This window comes from Marmota marmota, unplaced genomic scaffold (assembly GCF_001458135.2).
Source record: "Marmota marmota marmota unplaced genomic scaffold, marMar, whole genome shotgun sequence".
NCBI lineage: Eukaryota > Metazoa > Chordata > Mammalia > Rodentia > Sciuridae > Marmota > Marmota marmota.
The window spans coordinates 2,606,717-2,624,260 of record NW_026000108.1 but is presented as its reverse complement, the minus strand read 5'-3'; the positions used below and the strand labels follow the sequence as shown (position 1 = coordinate 2,624,260).

At 52.8% G+C, this 17,544-nt stretch overlaps 1 protein-coding gene across 4 annotated transcripts in view; it reads right to left on the bottom strand.

The window, feature by feature from the left end:
• Rgs12 (regulator of G protein signaling 12) overlaps window positions 1-17,544 on the bottom strand; it is a 115,625-nt gene that overhangs the window by 27,479 nt on the left and 70,602 nt on the right. For all 4 annotated transcript variants that reach the window (XM_015481904.2, XM_048784082.1, XM_048784083.1 and 1 more), the window contains one exon: window positions 16,020-16,041. In XM_015481904.2, coding sequence (XP_015337390.1) covers window positions 16,020-16,041 — 22 coding nt within the window. The remainder of the gene's footprint in view (window positions 1-16,019; window positions 16,042-17,544) is intronic.

Here is a 17,544-nt window from a genome sequence, read left to right as displayed (position 1 = left end):
CTACAAAGGAGTTCAATGTAGTTAAACTCCCTATTTCCTGATGCTCTGTCTTCCTTGGCCACTAGCCTGGAAGAGATCAGCACTCCAGGTGCTGAATGCCCTTTACTAGTTTTTCACAAGCATTTATGGACTATCTAACATAAATAACAACATACATAATAGTTTGTAGAGTGTGTTCGCAAATGCAGAGTGTGCTAAGAAAAACAGATTTTTTTTTTAATATTTATTTTTTAGCTTTCGGCGGACACAACATCTTTGTTTGTATGTGGTGCTGAGGATCGAACCCAGGCCACACGCATGCCAGGCGAGCGCGCCACCGCTTGAGCCACATCCCCAGCCCAAAACGGATTTTTTAACTAGGCCTCTGGCCTTGGGCTGGGGCTTCACAGAGATGTTTACATTTCAAAGATACAGAGAAGAGGTTACTGATTGGGCTCCATGGTCACAGCTGGCAGGGGAGGGAAGAAAGGGAGAAGTAGCCCTCCCCCTTCTCAGCTGCTGTCCTTGAAGGGTTAACTTGCCCAGAACAGGGAAAGAAAAGGCTCTTTTCCTCCACGGTGTCTGATGGCACTTACCATGAGGCCACTCTCAGGCAAAGGCATGTGCTGAGGGACTTGGTGAGAAGGCTCAGGGGGATTTTATATGAACTTCTGCAGACTGTGAACTTCTGAGCCCCCCCCCATCCCCCTTACACACTGGGTATAAAGTTGTGAAACTGCCTGAACTCGCGGTTAGGGGAATGACGGACTACAGCGAAAGCTGTGCCCTCCGAACCTGGCTGCAGCCAAATGAAACTGTTTCCTGCTATCTTTGGTGTCCTGCCTCGTCTGTCCCCTGCAACAGTTGAGGCACCTGAAGACACCTCATGGCTCCTGGGATCTCAGGCTGCCCGCTTAGGGCTGCCCCTTGCTGCTCTGGGGCCTTGCACCCTGTGCCAAGGGGTCTTGTAGGCTGGGAGGCCCACACAAGCGAATCAGAGTCACCTGAGAGGGCGCAGCCAGCACAGTCAGGTAAAACCAGGTGGCGTGGAGCAAAGCTCTGCCTGTGCTCGGCTGGCCTCACCAGGGTGTGCTCCCAGCCCTTCTCTGTGTTCTAGAGCTCAGGGGGAACCAGTGACCTTTCAAGACAGTCCAGTGCTTCCCTGTGACTCTGCAGGAGCACCCAGAAGCGAAGCTGTGCCTTCTCCCCACCTCTCCTGGGGAGGAGCCTGATGTCACTTTATCACACTGGGGGCCACTGCTCCAGCACATGGTTAGTGCCCCATTTTTTCCCCTTGTAATACAGGTCAAGTGTCCTTGGTTCCCAAATCTGAAATGGGAAACAATTCAAAAAAACAAACTTTCTGACCAGGGATACGGCATCGCAAGCAGGAAAGTTCACACCTGACGTCCCGTGATGGGGCACACTCAGGTGCTGATGCACTAACTCACTGTCTGAAATCATCTCTAGGCTCCTCCCCAGGCTCTCTTGTTATGGACAGGCAATATTCCAAAATTTTAAAAATATCTGAAATCTGGGGCTGGGGTTGTCTGTGGCTCAGAGGCAGAGCAATTGCCTAGCATGCGTGAGGCATTGGGTTCAATCCTCAGCACCACATAAAAAATACAATAAAGATATTGTGTCCACCTACAAGTGAAAATTAATATTAAGAAAAAATTCTGAAATCTGAAGGACTTCCTTCTGTCCCCAGTTTCTGTGATGAGGGCTCCCAACCTGGGATCAACCATGGGAATCTGAGCTGTGGCTCGCCAGCCTGTCCATGGTCTGCTTTCTCTGAGGGTCCCCCACCACTCTCCTCCTCCTCCGTTCTAGCCTGGTGCTGTAGCAGGAAGGTCCTGGTTATCAGTCCACTACACCAGCATGGACTCCACGGACTTCACTTCGTCCGCGGCTGACGCTTCCTGATACCTTTCTCTTTTGCTCCTCAGGCAGCCCCTGTGTCCTGCCTAGGAGTCATGGCTGTGCTCTGTGGGGGCGGCAGAGCAGAAGCCTGGAGCCCACTGCACTCTCCCTCTCCAGCCCAGAGGCTGGTCTTCCCTCCAGGTCCTGATTCTACATACCAGACGTGGGCACACTGCCGCTGGGCTTCACTGCTCCAGGCCCCAGGGCAGGCTGAGGGGACACACGCATGTCTCCACGTTTACCCCTATGTAACCCTGCTGGAAGCCGCGAGTCACACTGGCCCTTGCACCCTGGGTGATGCACACTCACACAGCCTAGAGAGCACAGAAAGTGACCAAGAGCTGCTGGCCACGCCACCAGAGCAAAGCCGCTGCCCAGGGTGGCCACCTGCTTACCCTTCTCCAGATCAGGAATGGAGCGCCCAGGCTTAAAGGCACACCTCTCAGAGCTGCAGAGCCCTGCCATCTGCTCAAGACTGCCAAGTCCACACTGGTGCTGGGGGAGCCTGGTGGCCTCGGGGAGGCAGGCTGTGAATGCCTGCAACAGGATGTCCAAGGTGGCGACACTCAGCCCTGGGAGAGCCGCGTGGAGCCCAGGTCCCAGTGACCCTCCCAGCCCTGACCCTTCACACCACATCACATGTCATCAGGGGAGATACCAACACTTTGGGGACTCAGGGCTGGAGCACAAGAGGAGGACCCTGGACCAGCGTCTCGATGCAACACCACAGCAGATGTGTTCCACCTTCCTACCTTCACACTCCTGCTGGCCAGTTTGGACATGGAATTCTGGACCTTGCCCAAGTTCCACATGGAAACCTGGAGGTGTGGGGAGGGCAGTCCTGGCTGCTCAGTCCCCTGAGCTTTCCCCGGGCTCCAAGCTCACCAACTACACACCCAAATCCTGCTACATACTCTTGCAATATCACCCTTTGGGGCTAAGAGTACCTTCTGCACTCCCCAGTCACCGACTGTGGGATGCTTTTCCTGTCTACGTAGCAAGGCATTCTCCCAAAGAGATCTCCCAGGAATTCTGGTGAGGGCACAGGTGCAGGCTCACCCAGCAGAAGGAGGGCACGGGAAGACCCCCCAGTCAGGGCAGGCCCAGGAAGGCCGCCCAGCAACTCACCTGAACAAAACTGCCAGTAATCACAGAGCCCAGAGAGTAACTGAACAGAAAAGCCTCAGAACACAGTTCAGAAACTGCCGTTCTGATTCATTCCCACTGCCCATTTCCCAGTGAAGCTGCTGAGGCTTCGGACACTCTCTTAACTGCCTGAGGTCGGGACAGTGATGGAATGGAGCAGGGCAGCTCCCCACTCCCCTGGGAGCTTCCCAGTGCCCCATAGCCCTTCCCACCCAGCCCCGGACCCTGGCCAGATTTCACAACCCTGCAGGAGGATACGAGACCAGATAACGCTTAAAAAAACCACAGCAGCATGCTGTGAGACACCACAGGCCCAAATGGGAGAAATCTAAACCCTGGGTCTGTCCTGGACCTCACCAGAACCATCTGACTTATGACCGTCCCGTGGGGCCCAGCAGAACAAACTCTCGGCATGTGACAACGCGGCGAAGAGTGAAATGGCAAGCAGATGGGCCAATGCCGTGGGCTCGGAGGCTGCCAGAGTGGGCAGAGCGGGAACCGAAAAGGGTCAGTGTGGGAAGTGTCAAGCAGGGAATGAGACAGCGGACCCGCCACTTGTCACATTGCATTTTTGGAATCCCAGGCTTGGAGCCAACATCTGCGATCATGAGTGGCCCGCTGACTGAAGGTGGCATCTGACCACAGGGCCTTGGATGCACTCGGAGGATGCGGTACATTTCTCAAAGATAAGACCCAACTGGATTCACGTCTGCTGGTTTGAACTGAAAAGAACTACATTATTCATTGGGTGGTTCCCTCATGAAATCCATTTCTTTCATTTCCATGAATACAGTGAGCAAGGTTCATGAAGACATTCTTCTCTCATTCTCTCTCTACGGCCACCCAGGGAGTTGAGCCACCCGGGGGGGGGCGGGGGGGGACACTGTCCCCTGCAGAAACACAGGCACCCAAATGCTGGCTCACAAGGAAGACTGACAGTGGTCTCGGCACTGCTCCAGAGCCAGGGGTGGCCGCAGCACAGGTGACTAAGCCCACGGCCTCAAGACCTGGGCCTGCATGGCACCCCACAGGGCGGGTTGGCAAGGACTGCAGGAGGGCCACACTTAGAGGCCACACCTTCAAGATGAAAGAGTGACAATGAGAGGCACAGACAGTGCTTATACAACCAGTCAACGGTGGCATTGTTAGCTATGGCCTTCCTGGGGCCTGGATTTTCTGGGGTGGTTATGACTTCACATAATTTCAATAATAAAGGTCATATGTTAATATGCTAGGTGTAAAACAAAACATAATGTGATCTTCGTGCCTTTTTTTGTTTGTTTTTGAGACACGGTCTTACCATGTGGCCCAGGCTGGTCAACCTCAAGACCCTCCTGCCTGAGGCAGGATGTGCCACTAGGAAGCCAGCCACTCCATCCATTTCCTCCCAGCGCTGGTAGGAGGCGGGAGATGAGTAAGTGGTAGGCCTCATCTCTGGAACCACTGGCTTCTGTTGCCCAGTTTCCCTGGGCACATGGTAGGCAGGTCACACGGCCTTCCTGTAGTATGTGGTCATAATGGACACTGACTTGCAGGGCTGTGTGAGGACCAAGTGGTAATAACAACTTGCTGACTTCACAGGGACGTAGTGAGAAGGCCACTCACTGTTCACTAGGCTGCAAGTGAGCTACCTGGTGCTCACGAGGCTGCAAGTGTACAAGATGTGTATGTGTGCAAGTGTACAAGTGTGCAATATGTACAGACTCTTATAAGACCTGGCACACAGAGGGCACTCAATAACGTCATCTAATAAGGTCATCTGTTCTAGACTCCAGCTAGCAAGACAGTGCAAGCCGAGAGGCACATGACTTCAAACTACATGTGTCTTGCAGCTTTGATAGAAAGTATTTCATAAATATGTATCAAAGCTGCAAAGTGAATCTAAAATCTCTATTGATCATTACCTAAAACCCCCAGAGAGAACCCAGCTTATTAACTTGGTGCTAATTCTTCCAAATGTCCTTTCACACTGAAACACATACGTGCTCCCGCTGAGGTCTGCTCTGCGAGCCCTTCCAGCTCAGGTCCTGTGGCTGGAGGATGATATTGCTGATGAATAACAACTATTTAGTTTCTTCCCTTCCGAGTTTAAAGTTCATATGCATATTGTTCCTGTCTTTTGGTACTGGCCAGGCCCACCATGCAGAGCTAGCTGGTTGCTGAGACAGGGACACTCTTGCTCCTGGCTCTCACAGCAGTGCTCCTGACACCTGACCGTGGGCTCTGAGAATCACCTAGCCCACCCCCTTGCAGCGTGAGGACCTGCTTCTGTGCCTGTGACACTCCACCCTCCAGAGAGCCTTCCCCAAGGCAGGACTTTGTTTTATTCCCCACATAACGCCAGTGTCCACAGCAGTTTTCAGAATGGAGTAGGAATAATTGTTGAATGAATTCATGGGGACAAAAAGGAGAACTTCCTAATCTGCCTTCCTCACACAACCTGTGGTTCCTATGAATGCACTTTTAAAAAAACACTGGTGGGTTCAATTTGCCCATATTTTATTCAGGAATTTTCCATATTTGCAAGTGAAACTGGCAGTAACTTACTTTTCTTGCGCTGGTCACCACCAAGCTTCAGTCCAAGCCTGCTTTGGAGAGAGCAGAGCTTCTGGCCTTGCAGGCCGAAGGCAAAGCTCAAGGCACCTGCTGCCCCCCAGGGTGGGCTCATCCCGCCCTCGGCTCTGAGGCCAGGCTGCACACCATGTGGTGGCATGTGCTCCTGCAGAGCAGCAACTTTGGGGACCGTTGTCTTGTTCTGCCATGTCACCCCAGGGCCCAAGTATGCCACCCAGACCCACTCCAACAGCCTGGTTCCTGGAGGGGAAACACTGGAATGAACCGAAAACCAAACTGCACTAGGCATGTCAGAGGTGAACTTTTGTTTGAAGCACTAGGTTGGGACTGCTTTTTATTGCAATGTCAAGTGTCCCCAGCCTGGCCTGGGCACAGAGCCTCGGGAGGCCTCTGGCTGCTGCTGCCACGTCAGATCTGCCTCCTGGGCCGGCTGACGAGCTGCTTTTCTATAAGCCGTCCGACCTTCTGGCCATCAGTGCGTCAGCAGGAAGTAGCTCACAGAATTTTCTAATCACTTCACTTTTCCTCCAAGGACAGTCAGCACTGTCCTTGTCTTCTCCCTGATTTTCTTACTTGTAACTGCCAACGACGTTATCTTTTGTTTTGTGTTTTATTCTGTTAATTTCTTTCTTTTCTTCTTTTTGGAGACTGGGGAACCCAGGGCCTGGTACATGCTAGGCAAGTGCCCTACCACTGAGCTGTATCCCACTTTTCATTTTGAGACAAGGTTTCTCTTACCTTGGGACCCTCCTGCCTCAGCCTCCTGAGGTGCTGGGGTTAGGTGCGGCCACCGTGCCTGGCTTCCTGCCTCCTTACATTGAATGCTTATTTTCTGTATTTTCAAGCTTTCCCCCTAATACATACACTTAAGTCTACAAAATTTTCTCTGAAAACCACTTTGGCTATATTCCACTGGTGTTGAAATGAAGTGCTATAATTCCTAAGCAATTCTAATTGCACTAGAATTTCCATTTTAATTTGTCCTTGACCATGGATTATTGATGTATGGGTTTTTAACTTTCAAATGTATGGATATTTTTTGTTATCTTTTTGCGGGATAGGTGTCTACTTAATCACACTGCTATCAGAAGGAATGATCTGCCTGCTATAAGTATTTTTTTTTTAATTTGGCAAGTGTTCCACTTGCCTTTAATGTTCTCCATTGAGACTGAAGTTCCCTGTCTGCTCCTTGGCCTTCAGGTGCTCTGTGCTCTGCACCCCCAGCCCCTGCGTGTGCCCTGGGGCAGCCCCTCCTGCCTCCCACCTGTGCCAGGCCCTTGGCTCTCTGACTGTTCATTCACGCCGAATGATTCTGACAGTAATATTCCAATGCCAGTTTTCTTTTTTCATATCTCCCTGTTATATCTTCTTTCATTTAATATCTTTAGTCTTCTTGGGTTGCTTTGTTGTAAGACTGGATTTCTGAGACTCTTTTTTTGTTCTGTTTTGTTGGTACCAGGGATTGAACCAAGGGCGATTTACCACTGAGCTACATCCCCAGTCCTCTTGATTTTGAGACCAAGTCCTGCTAAGTTACTTAGGGCCTTGCTAATCACTTGCCATCCTTATGGATCAGCTCCGGAGGCATGCGCCCCTACACCCAGAGCTCTTCTGACAACCTAACCCGCCTGTCTCTGTGCTCTCTTCCCATCTGCTGATCTTGTCATCCTCTCAGGCCCTGCCTTAGGCTCTCTTCTACACCCCCACCCCATGCTCTCTAGCAATTGTTTCCCCATCCATTATTTTGGAAATGCACTAAAACAACCACATAACACTTTAATAGCCACACCTACATAGCTGTCCCACACCAGGCATGTTTCCAAGCACCTGCATCTATTCATGCTTTCAATTCTCACAGATGGGTAGGATGGCTCCTATTGCCCCTGTGCTCCAGAGGCAGGCATTGAGGCATGTACCAGCAAACAGCAGAGCTGGGATTCGAACTCAGAGTCTTCTTACGCTCGTACCTGCCCCTCTCGGCTGTCTTCTGGTTTCCAGGCCTCTCCCACTTCTCTCCTCTCTCTCCGCGCTAGGAATGGAGCCCAGGGCTTTATGCATACTAGAGAAGCCCTCTACCCTGAACCACACCCCCAGCTTCCCAGATGTATTACAGGTCTCAGACTCACCTTTTCTCACCATACAAGCACATCCCACATCACTGATATTCTGATGACCCTCAACCTACACCTGCAGGCAGAGAATGACAGCCGGTCTCCAGCCACCACACAGAGTGACAAACAGCAGAATCCTGGTGACTGCCCACATCCATCTCTCCCCACCTGATCCTAGTCCTTCTCATTTCTGCAAAGATGGAGACCCAGCAGCCCCCACCCTCTCACAGCATCTCCAAAATCCTGAGGCCCAACTGGGGACCCCTCCTGCTTGGCTCCAGTGGCCCATCTGAGCACAGACACACAGCCACTCTCGCCCAGGCTCCTGCCCACTGCCCTCCTGTCCCTCCCACCCCCACACCAGGCTAGGGCTGGCATGGAGCTGGCCAGCCTCACCGTCCCCCTCACTCCTCTGCAGCCTGCACCACCTCCCACCACCCTCTGCCTCCGTCACCCGGAATCTTCTGTGGCCTCTCATGGACTTGTCCCTGATGTGACAGTGCCCTTAAAGTAAGTCCTTGCAGAGTCTGGCCCACTGCTGGCTCTTCTCTCACTCCACAGCCAGAGTCTACTGGGGGGTGACACCGGGCCTGAAGTCCACTCAGTCCATGCTGGGGTCAGGTGCTTACAGGGGTCGTTCATCTTGAAGAGATGGTTTGTTTAACAGGCAAACAAACCAACTCAAATTTAGTATTTTCTCCTGGGGGACAGGACTCAAGATCCGCAGAGGGCAAGACAGTGAGTGGCTACATAGTGAAGATTATGGATATCCAACTACACAATTTTAGAAACCCGTTTGTCCTACGCTCAACCACACGACCAGCACGCTAGCTTCATACTAGAGGTTCTAAGCATAGAAGTTAACTAGTGAGATCAAAATAAACACACATAAACTTAATTTACCTTCTTCTTTGACCAGGTCTGAGACGGCTCTCCCTCTGGCTCCTGCCTCGAGCCACCCGGTGGGGCAGCGAGGTTTACACAAGACTAGCAGGAGAGAGAGAGAGCACGCCAGAGAATGGTCTTTTAATGGGGAACAAGAAATTCAGGGGAAAATTCCATCCAATCAAGGTAGAGGGGACAGCATTCCAAGGTCAGGGTCAGTGACTGGTCTCAGGGTCAATGGTCAGTCACACCCCCACACGGATGGGCTGTCACACCTAGAAAGGGTGGGGATTAGTTCTGACACAGTTTAGCTGGAATGTCTCAGACCCAGTCAGGGAGGTGCCCAATCACGTACGAGAACGGCTTCCCATACTACGCCACTGGCTGCTGCAGCTTGTGATGACATTTCTGGTAAAAGTACCACACACAGATTCCAAAAGGGCTACACCTCCACCAGCTCACAGAAGCAGATGACTTCAGAGGCTGCCAGAGACTCGAAAACAGAATCCACAATCTGTAAGGAGATGCACAGGCCAGGAGTGACCCAAGCAATCTCGAGAGCTCCACACCAGGTAGCCAGACGTGCCACAGAGTGACAGTGATTGTGAAAGAAGTCCTGACAATAGACAGAGACACCACCCAAATGAATCAGGAAGGCCAGACACAGACCCACAGAAGATCACTGGATCAAGGTGCAGCTTCAAGTCAGTGGGGAAGGACCACCATCTTTCCAATAAAGGGAGCTGCTGAGCAACTGGATGCACATGAAAACGTGGCCCTGCCCCTGCCTCCCACCACACACAGGAACCCACGTCAGGGGATCCAGAGCTCACGTGCGAACGGGGAAGCAGTAGTAGTTCTACCTTCGTGGTCTTGGGAAGGGCAAAGAATGCTGTAGAAAGGCCTAACAGCTCTGCTCAAAGGGAGAACCATCCGTGGGTAATTTAGGAACTTCTGGTCATGGAAAGAACACTAAGATAATAAAAGGTAAGCCACAGAACAGCACCCCAATGTGAATTTAACCCAAATGCAGGGCTTATCTATCTACGTGAACTCAACACAAAAATCACTTTCAGAATTTATGTTTTTCAATTTTCTATGAATCCCTAAGACAGACACTATGCAGGAAAACCAGCAAAAGCCTTGAATGGGGAACAGTCAATGGCCAGACATGTGGAAATTCACTAGTCCTCAGAGAACTGCAGATCTAAACCACATCTGAACAGCCACAGTGGGCACAGACAGTGCCAGCCTCAGGTGGAGCCCTCCCGGCACCCTGCTGCACCACACCACTCGGTGGCCCAGCTGACCACCGCAAAGATGCCAAAGATGACCACCAAGACCTGTGCAGCTGGCAGCCTGACCACACAGAGCCACCAGGAGGCACACACGCAGTGAACACTGGTGCACTGAACAGGACATTGGCACAGGTGCCAAGCTTCTCTGACACATGAGCACACAGCCCATGAGCCCAGGGCCAAATAAGGGAAGCCACCCCCCAGAGCATGCAATGCATCATCATTGTTGTTGTTGTTATTTAAGTTAAAAAAATAGGCAAAACTAGGCCTGGTGCCAGCACTCAGGTCAGTGATCCCCTAAAGGAGTGGGGTCTCGGGGGCCCCTGTCTTTTGTTGGGGGCTGAATGCAGGTGTGCTCGTGACGGTGCGTGCAATTTGCAGTACATAAATTATTCATCAGTAAAAAGTTTTCACTGCTTGAAGAAAAGTTCTAAAAAGAATGCATCTGGAGTGTCGGAACAAGGCAGCAGCATGAACAAGGGGAGAAGAAAGGCCTTTCTAAATTAGTGTCATTTACGTGAGGTGTAATTTGCATAATGACATAAATTAAGGGTTCTAATTAGACATTTGTTATCCACGTTCCTTTCCAGCTGTTATCTACACTTGACATATTCAAATCGGCCAAGACTCAGTTCCAGAGGACTGTCACTGGAAAAACCCTAGGGCTGTCCCCCTGGGGGAGGTTCTGCACTGGGCACAGAGGCCCATTGCCCCAGTTAGTGGAGTGGAGAGCAAGGCGGGGGGACCTGTGCCTTCATTTTACCCCAGCACCTGGGAGACTGACCAACACAGAAGGAACTCTTGGGATAAGTGATGGACATGCAGGGGACAGAGATGCCCAGTTCAGCAGAGGCTGGCAGGGCAGCAGGTATCCTGGAGCTGTGCCTCCTGTCCTGGCCCAGAGCTAGAAGTACTGAGAACCAGGCGAGGCCAGGGACCCGAGCACCTCCTCTGACCACTCCAAGGTAGGTCCCCCAGAAGCCCTCTCCACCTCTAACACCAGGATCACCGGACCAGGACTCAACTTTTCTTATGCCTAAGCTTCATGAAAGAGAATTCAACTGATAAACCCTTGGAGAAGGGAGGGTACACACCTGCATCCAGGTGGGGTCTCTAGGGAGGATGGGGAATGAAGCCAGGAGGGGACTCCACAGTCATTCTAGTGCTGTAGAACCAAGTCCTGAAGCAATCCTGCCCAATGTGCAGACATTACATATGGGAGGGAGGGAGAGACGTCCACGTGATCACTGGCTTTATTACTCTTAAAAGTCTGTTTGCGTGAAAAAAAATGCTTTCATGATATAACTATTAATAAAAACTCCCTCCAAAATCTTGCAGAACTAGAAAGAAATGAGACGCCAGGAGGCCTCCATGCTTCTCTGAGAAACCCCATCTGACTTGAGCACACAGCGACACACTGTCGGTAGCCACAGCCTGCTGAGCCGTCCAGAAGTCCAGAAGCAACCATGAAGAACATGATGCAGGGAGCCACACACAGGGCTCGGGTTGAAACAATGCTTTCACATGATGTGTTACAAATTCACATTCCATCTCTACTATTTAGCAGATATTTTTTGAAAAGTGTGTAATTAGGCTCTCTGTTTTTTTAATGAGAAAAAAATGTGAATTCACTAAGTAATTCTATATACACAGCCATGGTGCTGCTCTCAAACTTTTTATATCTCCCTTTGTCTTTCATGATTTAACAGAATGTAGAGTCACTTGCCCAAAATATCAGTGACTATAATACTCTACTATATGTTTCAAAGATGAACACAGCTTAATTCCCTCAAAGTCACTCCAGCACCAAGAGCCGTCCTCCACCACCAGGCAGCCATCTTTGAAGGTGCTGGGCCTGCCACCCCAGGGTGCTCCGCTGGCAGCAGGGACCTGCTGGGAGGACTTCCTCAGCCTTGGGGCGCAGAGGAAGGCACCCCTCACAGATTCTGGAGCTCAGCCTGGGGCTGTGGCTTCCTGTGGAGCCCAAATCTCAGCCCACTGCCCAGCATGGAACTGCAGTCAAGGAGCTCAGGCCAGCATGGAGTGGGGCAGATCAGGTCACTCTAAGGACAACCAAGGGCCCCAAGGAGGCTGTCTGGGTACAGCAACACAAGTTAAAGGGAGACCTCCAAATCTCAAACCTCTAGCACAATGAGTCACTTCTAAAGCCAAAGCTAAACTGGAAACATAAAGCACTTGGAAAACAGCCTTGGCCCCAGGGAGGGCCAGGACGGAGCCGGGCTGTACTGTGGGACGGAGGAGGGGTGCCAGGCCTGGGGGGAGTGTGCATCCCCACACCTGTCCAGACCCTGACCCCCACTGTTCACAGGCACCTGACAGGAGTCACCAGGCTCAGACCTGGAGTGTGAGGCTCTCCACTCCCAGGAGAGGCGGCTCAGCCCCATCAGGTCTGCTCGGGAGTTTGGAGGAGAGCCCTGGCCGCGCCCGGAACACTAGGAGCAGGTGGGATGAAAACAGGACGGCATGCCCACCATCGACTTCTCCATTCCCACTAAGCTTCCATTTCAAAACCAAACCAAATAAGCCCTGTCACCACAGCCACAGCTGCCCGGGAGCCAGGAAGAGGGCCTGTCCTGACCGTCCAGGAAGACAAGAGCAAAAGCAGGGAAAGCCAAGGAAGAATGGAGACAAAGGTTTCACTGACAGGTGTCCCCGGCCAACTGAGCCGCAGCAGCCACCTGGAGGAAGACAGGTGCCATGGCCAGGAGGGCCAGGGCAGCGCCCCAGGCTCCATCCAGCCAGAGGAGCTGCACCTGTGCTCATTTGAGGCTACCGCCCACCCGAGGTGCCTGGATGCTCTGGCTGACCACAGCACAGTCGTCCTCAAGCACAGCTCTCGTGCTGCCCCTGCACTTGGCACCATGGCCAGCCTTGACCTGCCTCATGGAGGCCACTGTCTAGAGGGGGCCGCAGCCAATAGTGCTGGGAGGACAGCAGGGTGGGCTACAATTCAGAGCAAGAGGCAGATGGCGGAAGCAGGTTCTGGGGACGGGAAGAGCGGGGCAGCCTTGAAGACGGGAAGGCCTTGGGTGTCTGAGGGGCCACTGGAGAGGAGAGTGGGGCAGCAGCACCCCAGCAAGAAAAGGCAAAAGCCCTGGGGAGACTGCAGAGGTCGGTGGATGGACTGCCGGACAGGGAGGCAGAGACAGAGGTCTGTGTGGAAGGGCTGAAGCTCCATGGCTGGGCAGAGCCCAGACCCAGGAACCAGGGCTGGGAGACTGTGGGGTCGCAGGCCTGGAGAGAAAGCGGAAGGCAAGCTCAGGCAACTGCACGGCTTAGACAAAGATGTCCCATGGACATGCCACGGTCCCCTGAAAGCCACTTCCATCTACTGAGCCCCAGCCCTCGGGGCAGACTGAGCTCCATGGCAATCGAGCGCTGTGTGCTAAAGCCCCAAATCAGAGAATCGGAAGGTTTTTCTTCGCATCAACAAAGGGCGGCCCTCCACCTCCTTCCCCATTTCTCTTCCTCTCTGCTTTCCCTGCAGAGCCAAGTCCGGCCCAGAGCCTGGTGCTTGCTAGGCCACTGCAGCCCCTGGCTGGCCCACACACCTGGCCCACATTTTACATGTTCTTAACTTGGACCTTCCTCCAGGTTGACCTCACCTTCCGTTTGGATAATTTCCCACAAGGCAGATCACTGGGAAGCCTTTGAATACTAGAAGGTTCTTCCTTCTCTGAGCCAGAATCTGCAGCAGTTTGCTCTGACCCCTCCTCTCCTGCCTCCCCAGGTGGTCTCTGGCCCCAGAGGCAGCCCTTGAAGGCCCCTTTGCTGACAAGACTGCAGGAAAGGCCTTGTCCACCTCCTTAGATGGGAGCTGTGGAGCTGGGGGAGGGCCAAGGGAAGCACCACACGGGCCAGGGCCCAAGGGGGCAGACCGAGTCCTCTCGCTGGCGCGGCCGGCACTCCATTAGTCACCACAGCCAGCGGTGAGGAGGCAGTGGCGCCCTGCCCTGCCCTGCCCTGCCCTGCCCTGCCATGTGAGCAGGCCCTGTACGGCTGCTCCCAGCCCCTGCAGGCGTTTGGAACACATTTTTTCCCACAGAAGCAGTATGATACTGCGGTTCCCAGGCCCCCTGCATGAGCTTCAATCTACCACCGACCAGGACTGTAAAAATATCTCAGCGCTTCTTTCCGCTGGCCCTCTCTGCAAGCCCTCTGTGCGTATGCCTGTGGGGGCCTCTGGGACACCGCAGCAAGCCAGGCTGAGGTAGCACTGGGACAGGGCCTGAAGCCCAGCAGGCGGAGGAGGGTGAGGAGCACCAGGGCAGGGAGGGCAGAGGGCCTGGCTGCCTGCAGCACTCCTCAGGCCTGAGCCCCAGCAGTGTCCCCAGTATCTGTACCTCCATCAACTTCTTGCTCTGCCTTAGTGTCCCTACCTGGAACAATGGCAGGTAATAAGTCCTCGTGAAATTCACAGGTACTCTGAACCAGGCAACTTTGTTTTCACTCTTACAATCAGAAAAGTAAGTGAGGGTGGGAAAGTATTAGCATTTTTAAAAGCGACGAAGTAAAACATATGGCTGAGTACCACTGCTCTGAAGCCCAGGCATGGTCGCCCTCTGTCCTCCCTGGCCAGAGCCCACCTCCACCAAGCAACAGGGCCCATCCCTGCAGCCCAGGGCCTGCGGCAAGGAGCAGGGGCAACAGCAGGGGAATCACCAGCCAGGACACCACTTCCCCAGAGATGGCCTAGGGAGCGGGGGAGGGGGGGACGAGCAGCCAGGGGCTTCCCACGCTTGGAAAAGGAAGCTTGTAAAAGTTACAGCAAGATGCTGTAGCGAGACTCCCAGGGTTCTGTCCGTAGACAAAGAGGGGCCGAGAGGTGAACAAGCTTATAATGACTGAACTGGACTTGCTCAGGAGCCTCTCTAGTTTATACATTCCCTGCAAACATGGATGTCTTCTACGAGCAGAGCAGGGTGCAGGTGGAGGACCCAGGGCGGCCAGAGCCTAGACACACAGCTGCCTCTTTTCTTGTATTAAGGAAGTTTCCCACCCCCAGCTTAAGGCTGATTAAATGACTCAGAGCACTGCACAGAACACAGGAAACACAACTCCTTTCATGAGCTCCAGGACCCCTCTGGTCTGGCTCCAGGTAGTAGCACGTTTGTAATTCAAGACACATTCATTCCACACCTCCCACAGAGTGCCCCCAGCAGGCCTGGGCCACCAGCACCACACAGGGGCTGCCTCCGGTCTCACACTCTGCCCTCCAGCCCTCTCTAAGGCCCAGGAGTGAAGTAAGCCGTGGAAGGATAACCAGAAGTTTCCATAAAACTTCATGGAGCTCCTCTATAACTCACAGTCCTCACTCCCACACCTGTCCCAGAGCTGGAGCTTGTGCTGTCATCATACCCAGCACAGAAGTGAAAATAAAGTGTGGGCACCTGTGGGGACATCAGCAACTCACTCTCAAAGACTGAAGATTATATCAAAACCACAGAAGACAGCAGCAGAAGTGAGCATGAGGGTTTCTACAAGTACTATAGGAAGCCAGGGGGCTGGGGCAAAGCTCTCCAGGCAATTTTGGAGAGTTAAAAAAAAATCACTGAACTAAAATTATAAGGATTCTTTGGAGACATCTAAGTGAAACAAGACATTTCTGGCTATTTCCTTTTTGCATCAATCCCAGTGAAAGAATCCCACTTCAAGACAGAAAGCAAGTTTTCAATTCTTCACCCATGCTCTCAGTTCATCCACTAAACTTCTCCTTAGAAGGGCATTTACTGACTGAGTCTCCTTCAAATTTCCAGAATTGCTCAAATTCAGCAAGCACTTTGAAATCCTAACTGGCTGGTTCAACAGCTGGTTGTATGGCCAGGAAGCAGCACAGCATGCTTCAACCTGTCATACAGGTATGCGATGCCGCACAGCCCAGGGCAGCCATCTGCCACTCACTCGGGGAACACAGGCCACAGCCACCTGAAAGTGGCCCCCAGCAAGGACTGACAGCTTCCCACAGGCGGACAAGGAAGGGTAAAGAAAACATCTTTCTTAAGCACATCAAATGGCAAATACATTTTTGAGATTTAAAATTTTCATTAAAAAATAAAAATACACATCAGAAATCGTAACTTACCACCATCAGACACAGTTGCAGACTGAAAGAAAAGAGAGAGAGACATGAGTTAATGAGGCCGCATGACAGCACTCAGGGAACAGCAATGTCCGCAGACTCGGCTGGCTCCCGGAGGCCTATCCCCAGAGGTGTGGAGACCAGCCCAATGGCTCCGCCAGTCAAGCCTGGCTCCCACCTCCCCAGCCAACTCCGCCCCAGCCAGACTCCAGCAGGGGGAAGTCACCGTCATTACCATTTGAAAAGAACAAATCCCAGCATGTCTGACATCACAGTCTGGGGAAAGGCCACAATGACGACAATTTGCACTTGGGTGTGGAGCTCAGTAATTAACACACTCATGGAGGAGGCTCCACCAAGTGCCCACTGGCCTCCAGGTCCACTCTGGGCAGGGTGGGGCTTGCCTGCACTGTCCCCCTCCAAGCCCAGCAGGAGGACCAACTCCCTGTGGGACAGGTCCTGGCCAGAGGAGGTGGGACCCCCAGGTGCTGGCTGGGAAGGAGGTGTGTCCTGCCCCCCCTGCCCCCCTAGAGGGTGTGGGAGAGTGGCCATTGCAGGCAGGAGGGAGAAGCCTCCACGGAGAGGGCATGGGAGAGCTGTGAGGCTGGAGGCAAGGAGGAGACTGCTTTAAAGGGACAGGAACAAGGACAGCTGGGCAGGAAAGTCAGCCCTCAGGGTGCTGCAGGAAGGACAGACATTCAAATGACAAAGCTGCCAGTGGTTCTCAGAGGGAAGGCGGCCAGGCAGGCAGGCACATCTGAAGAGGCTGGTGCTCCAGAAGACCCGACTCTCACCCAGAGAGTCCTGGCCCCTGACTACACATGGCAGTGTCCACTTCCAGCTTTCCTCTTGTCAGACAGGACGGAGGAAGAGCAGATGCCCACTCGGTGAGCAGTGGGGCCACTGAGGGGTGGCCTGCTTCACAGGCACCCACATACATGTCTGAGAACCTACCCTGCCCCATGCCCACCAAGGGCCACCCCTCACCACAGCATAACCCTGAATGACACCAGAAGCAAACTGTGCCCATGGGGAGGAGAAGGAAATGTGTATTGCCACAACCAATTAGAAACACTGTCAACACTGGAAAGTAAACTTAGAATGTAACTTCCCAAATAAGGAGGTGGTTCACTTCCTGTCCCACTTGTGTCCCACAGAACCCAGGTTCTGTGAGTCTGGAAGGCTAAACAGAGAGGGCAAGGAAACATGCACACACACCCAGAATCAGAGGGCACTCGGGGGCCCAGGAGAGGCCGGGAACAAAGTGCTGACAGGCGATGGGCATGTGGTGTCCACCAGAGGTCCGGGAGGGGGACAGAGCTGTAGCACTGGCAATGGTTGCATAACCTGCAGGAGGCATTCCAAGCAGTGCCACAGATAAAGGTGATGTTCCACAGGCACTTCTTATAAAGTAATCTTTATTTTTTTCAAATGGTTTTAGGTTTATAGAAAAAAGACAATGCAGAGACAAACATGCTTGTTAATGGGAGGACAGGAGCTGGGCACAGTACAGAAGCTGTCTCTTATA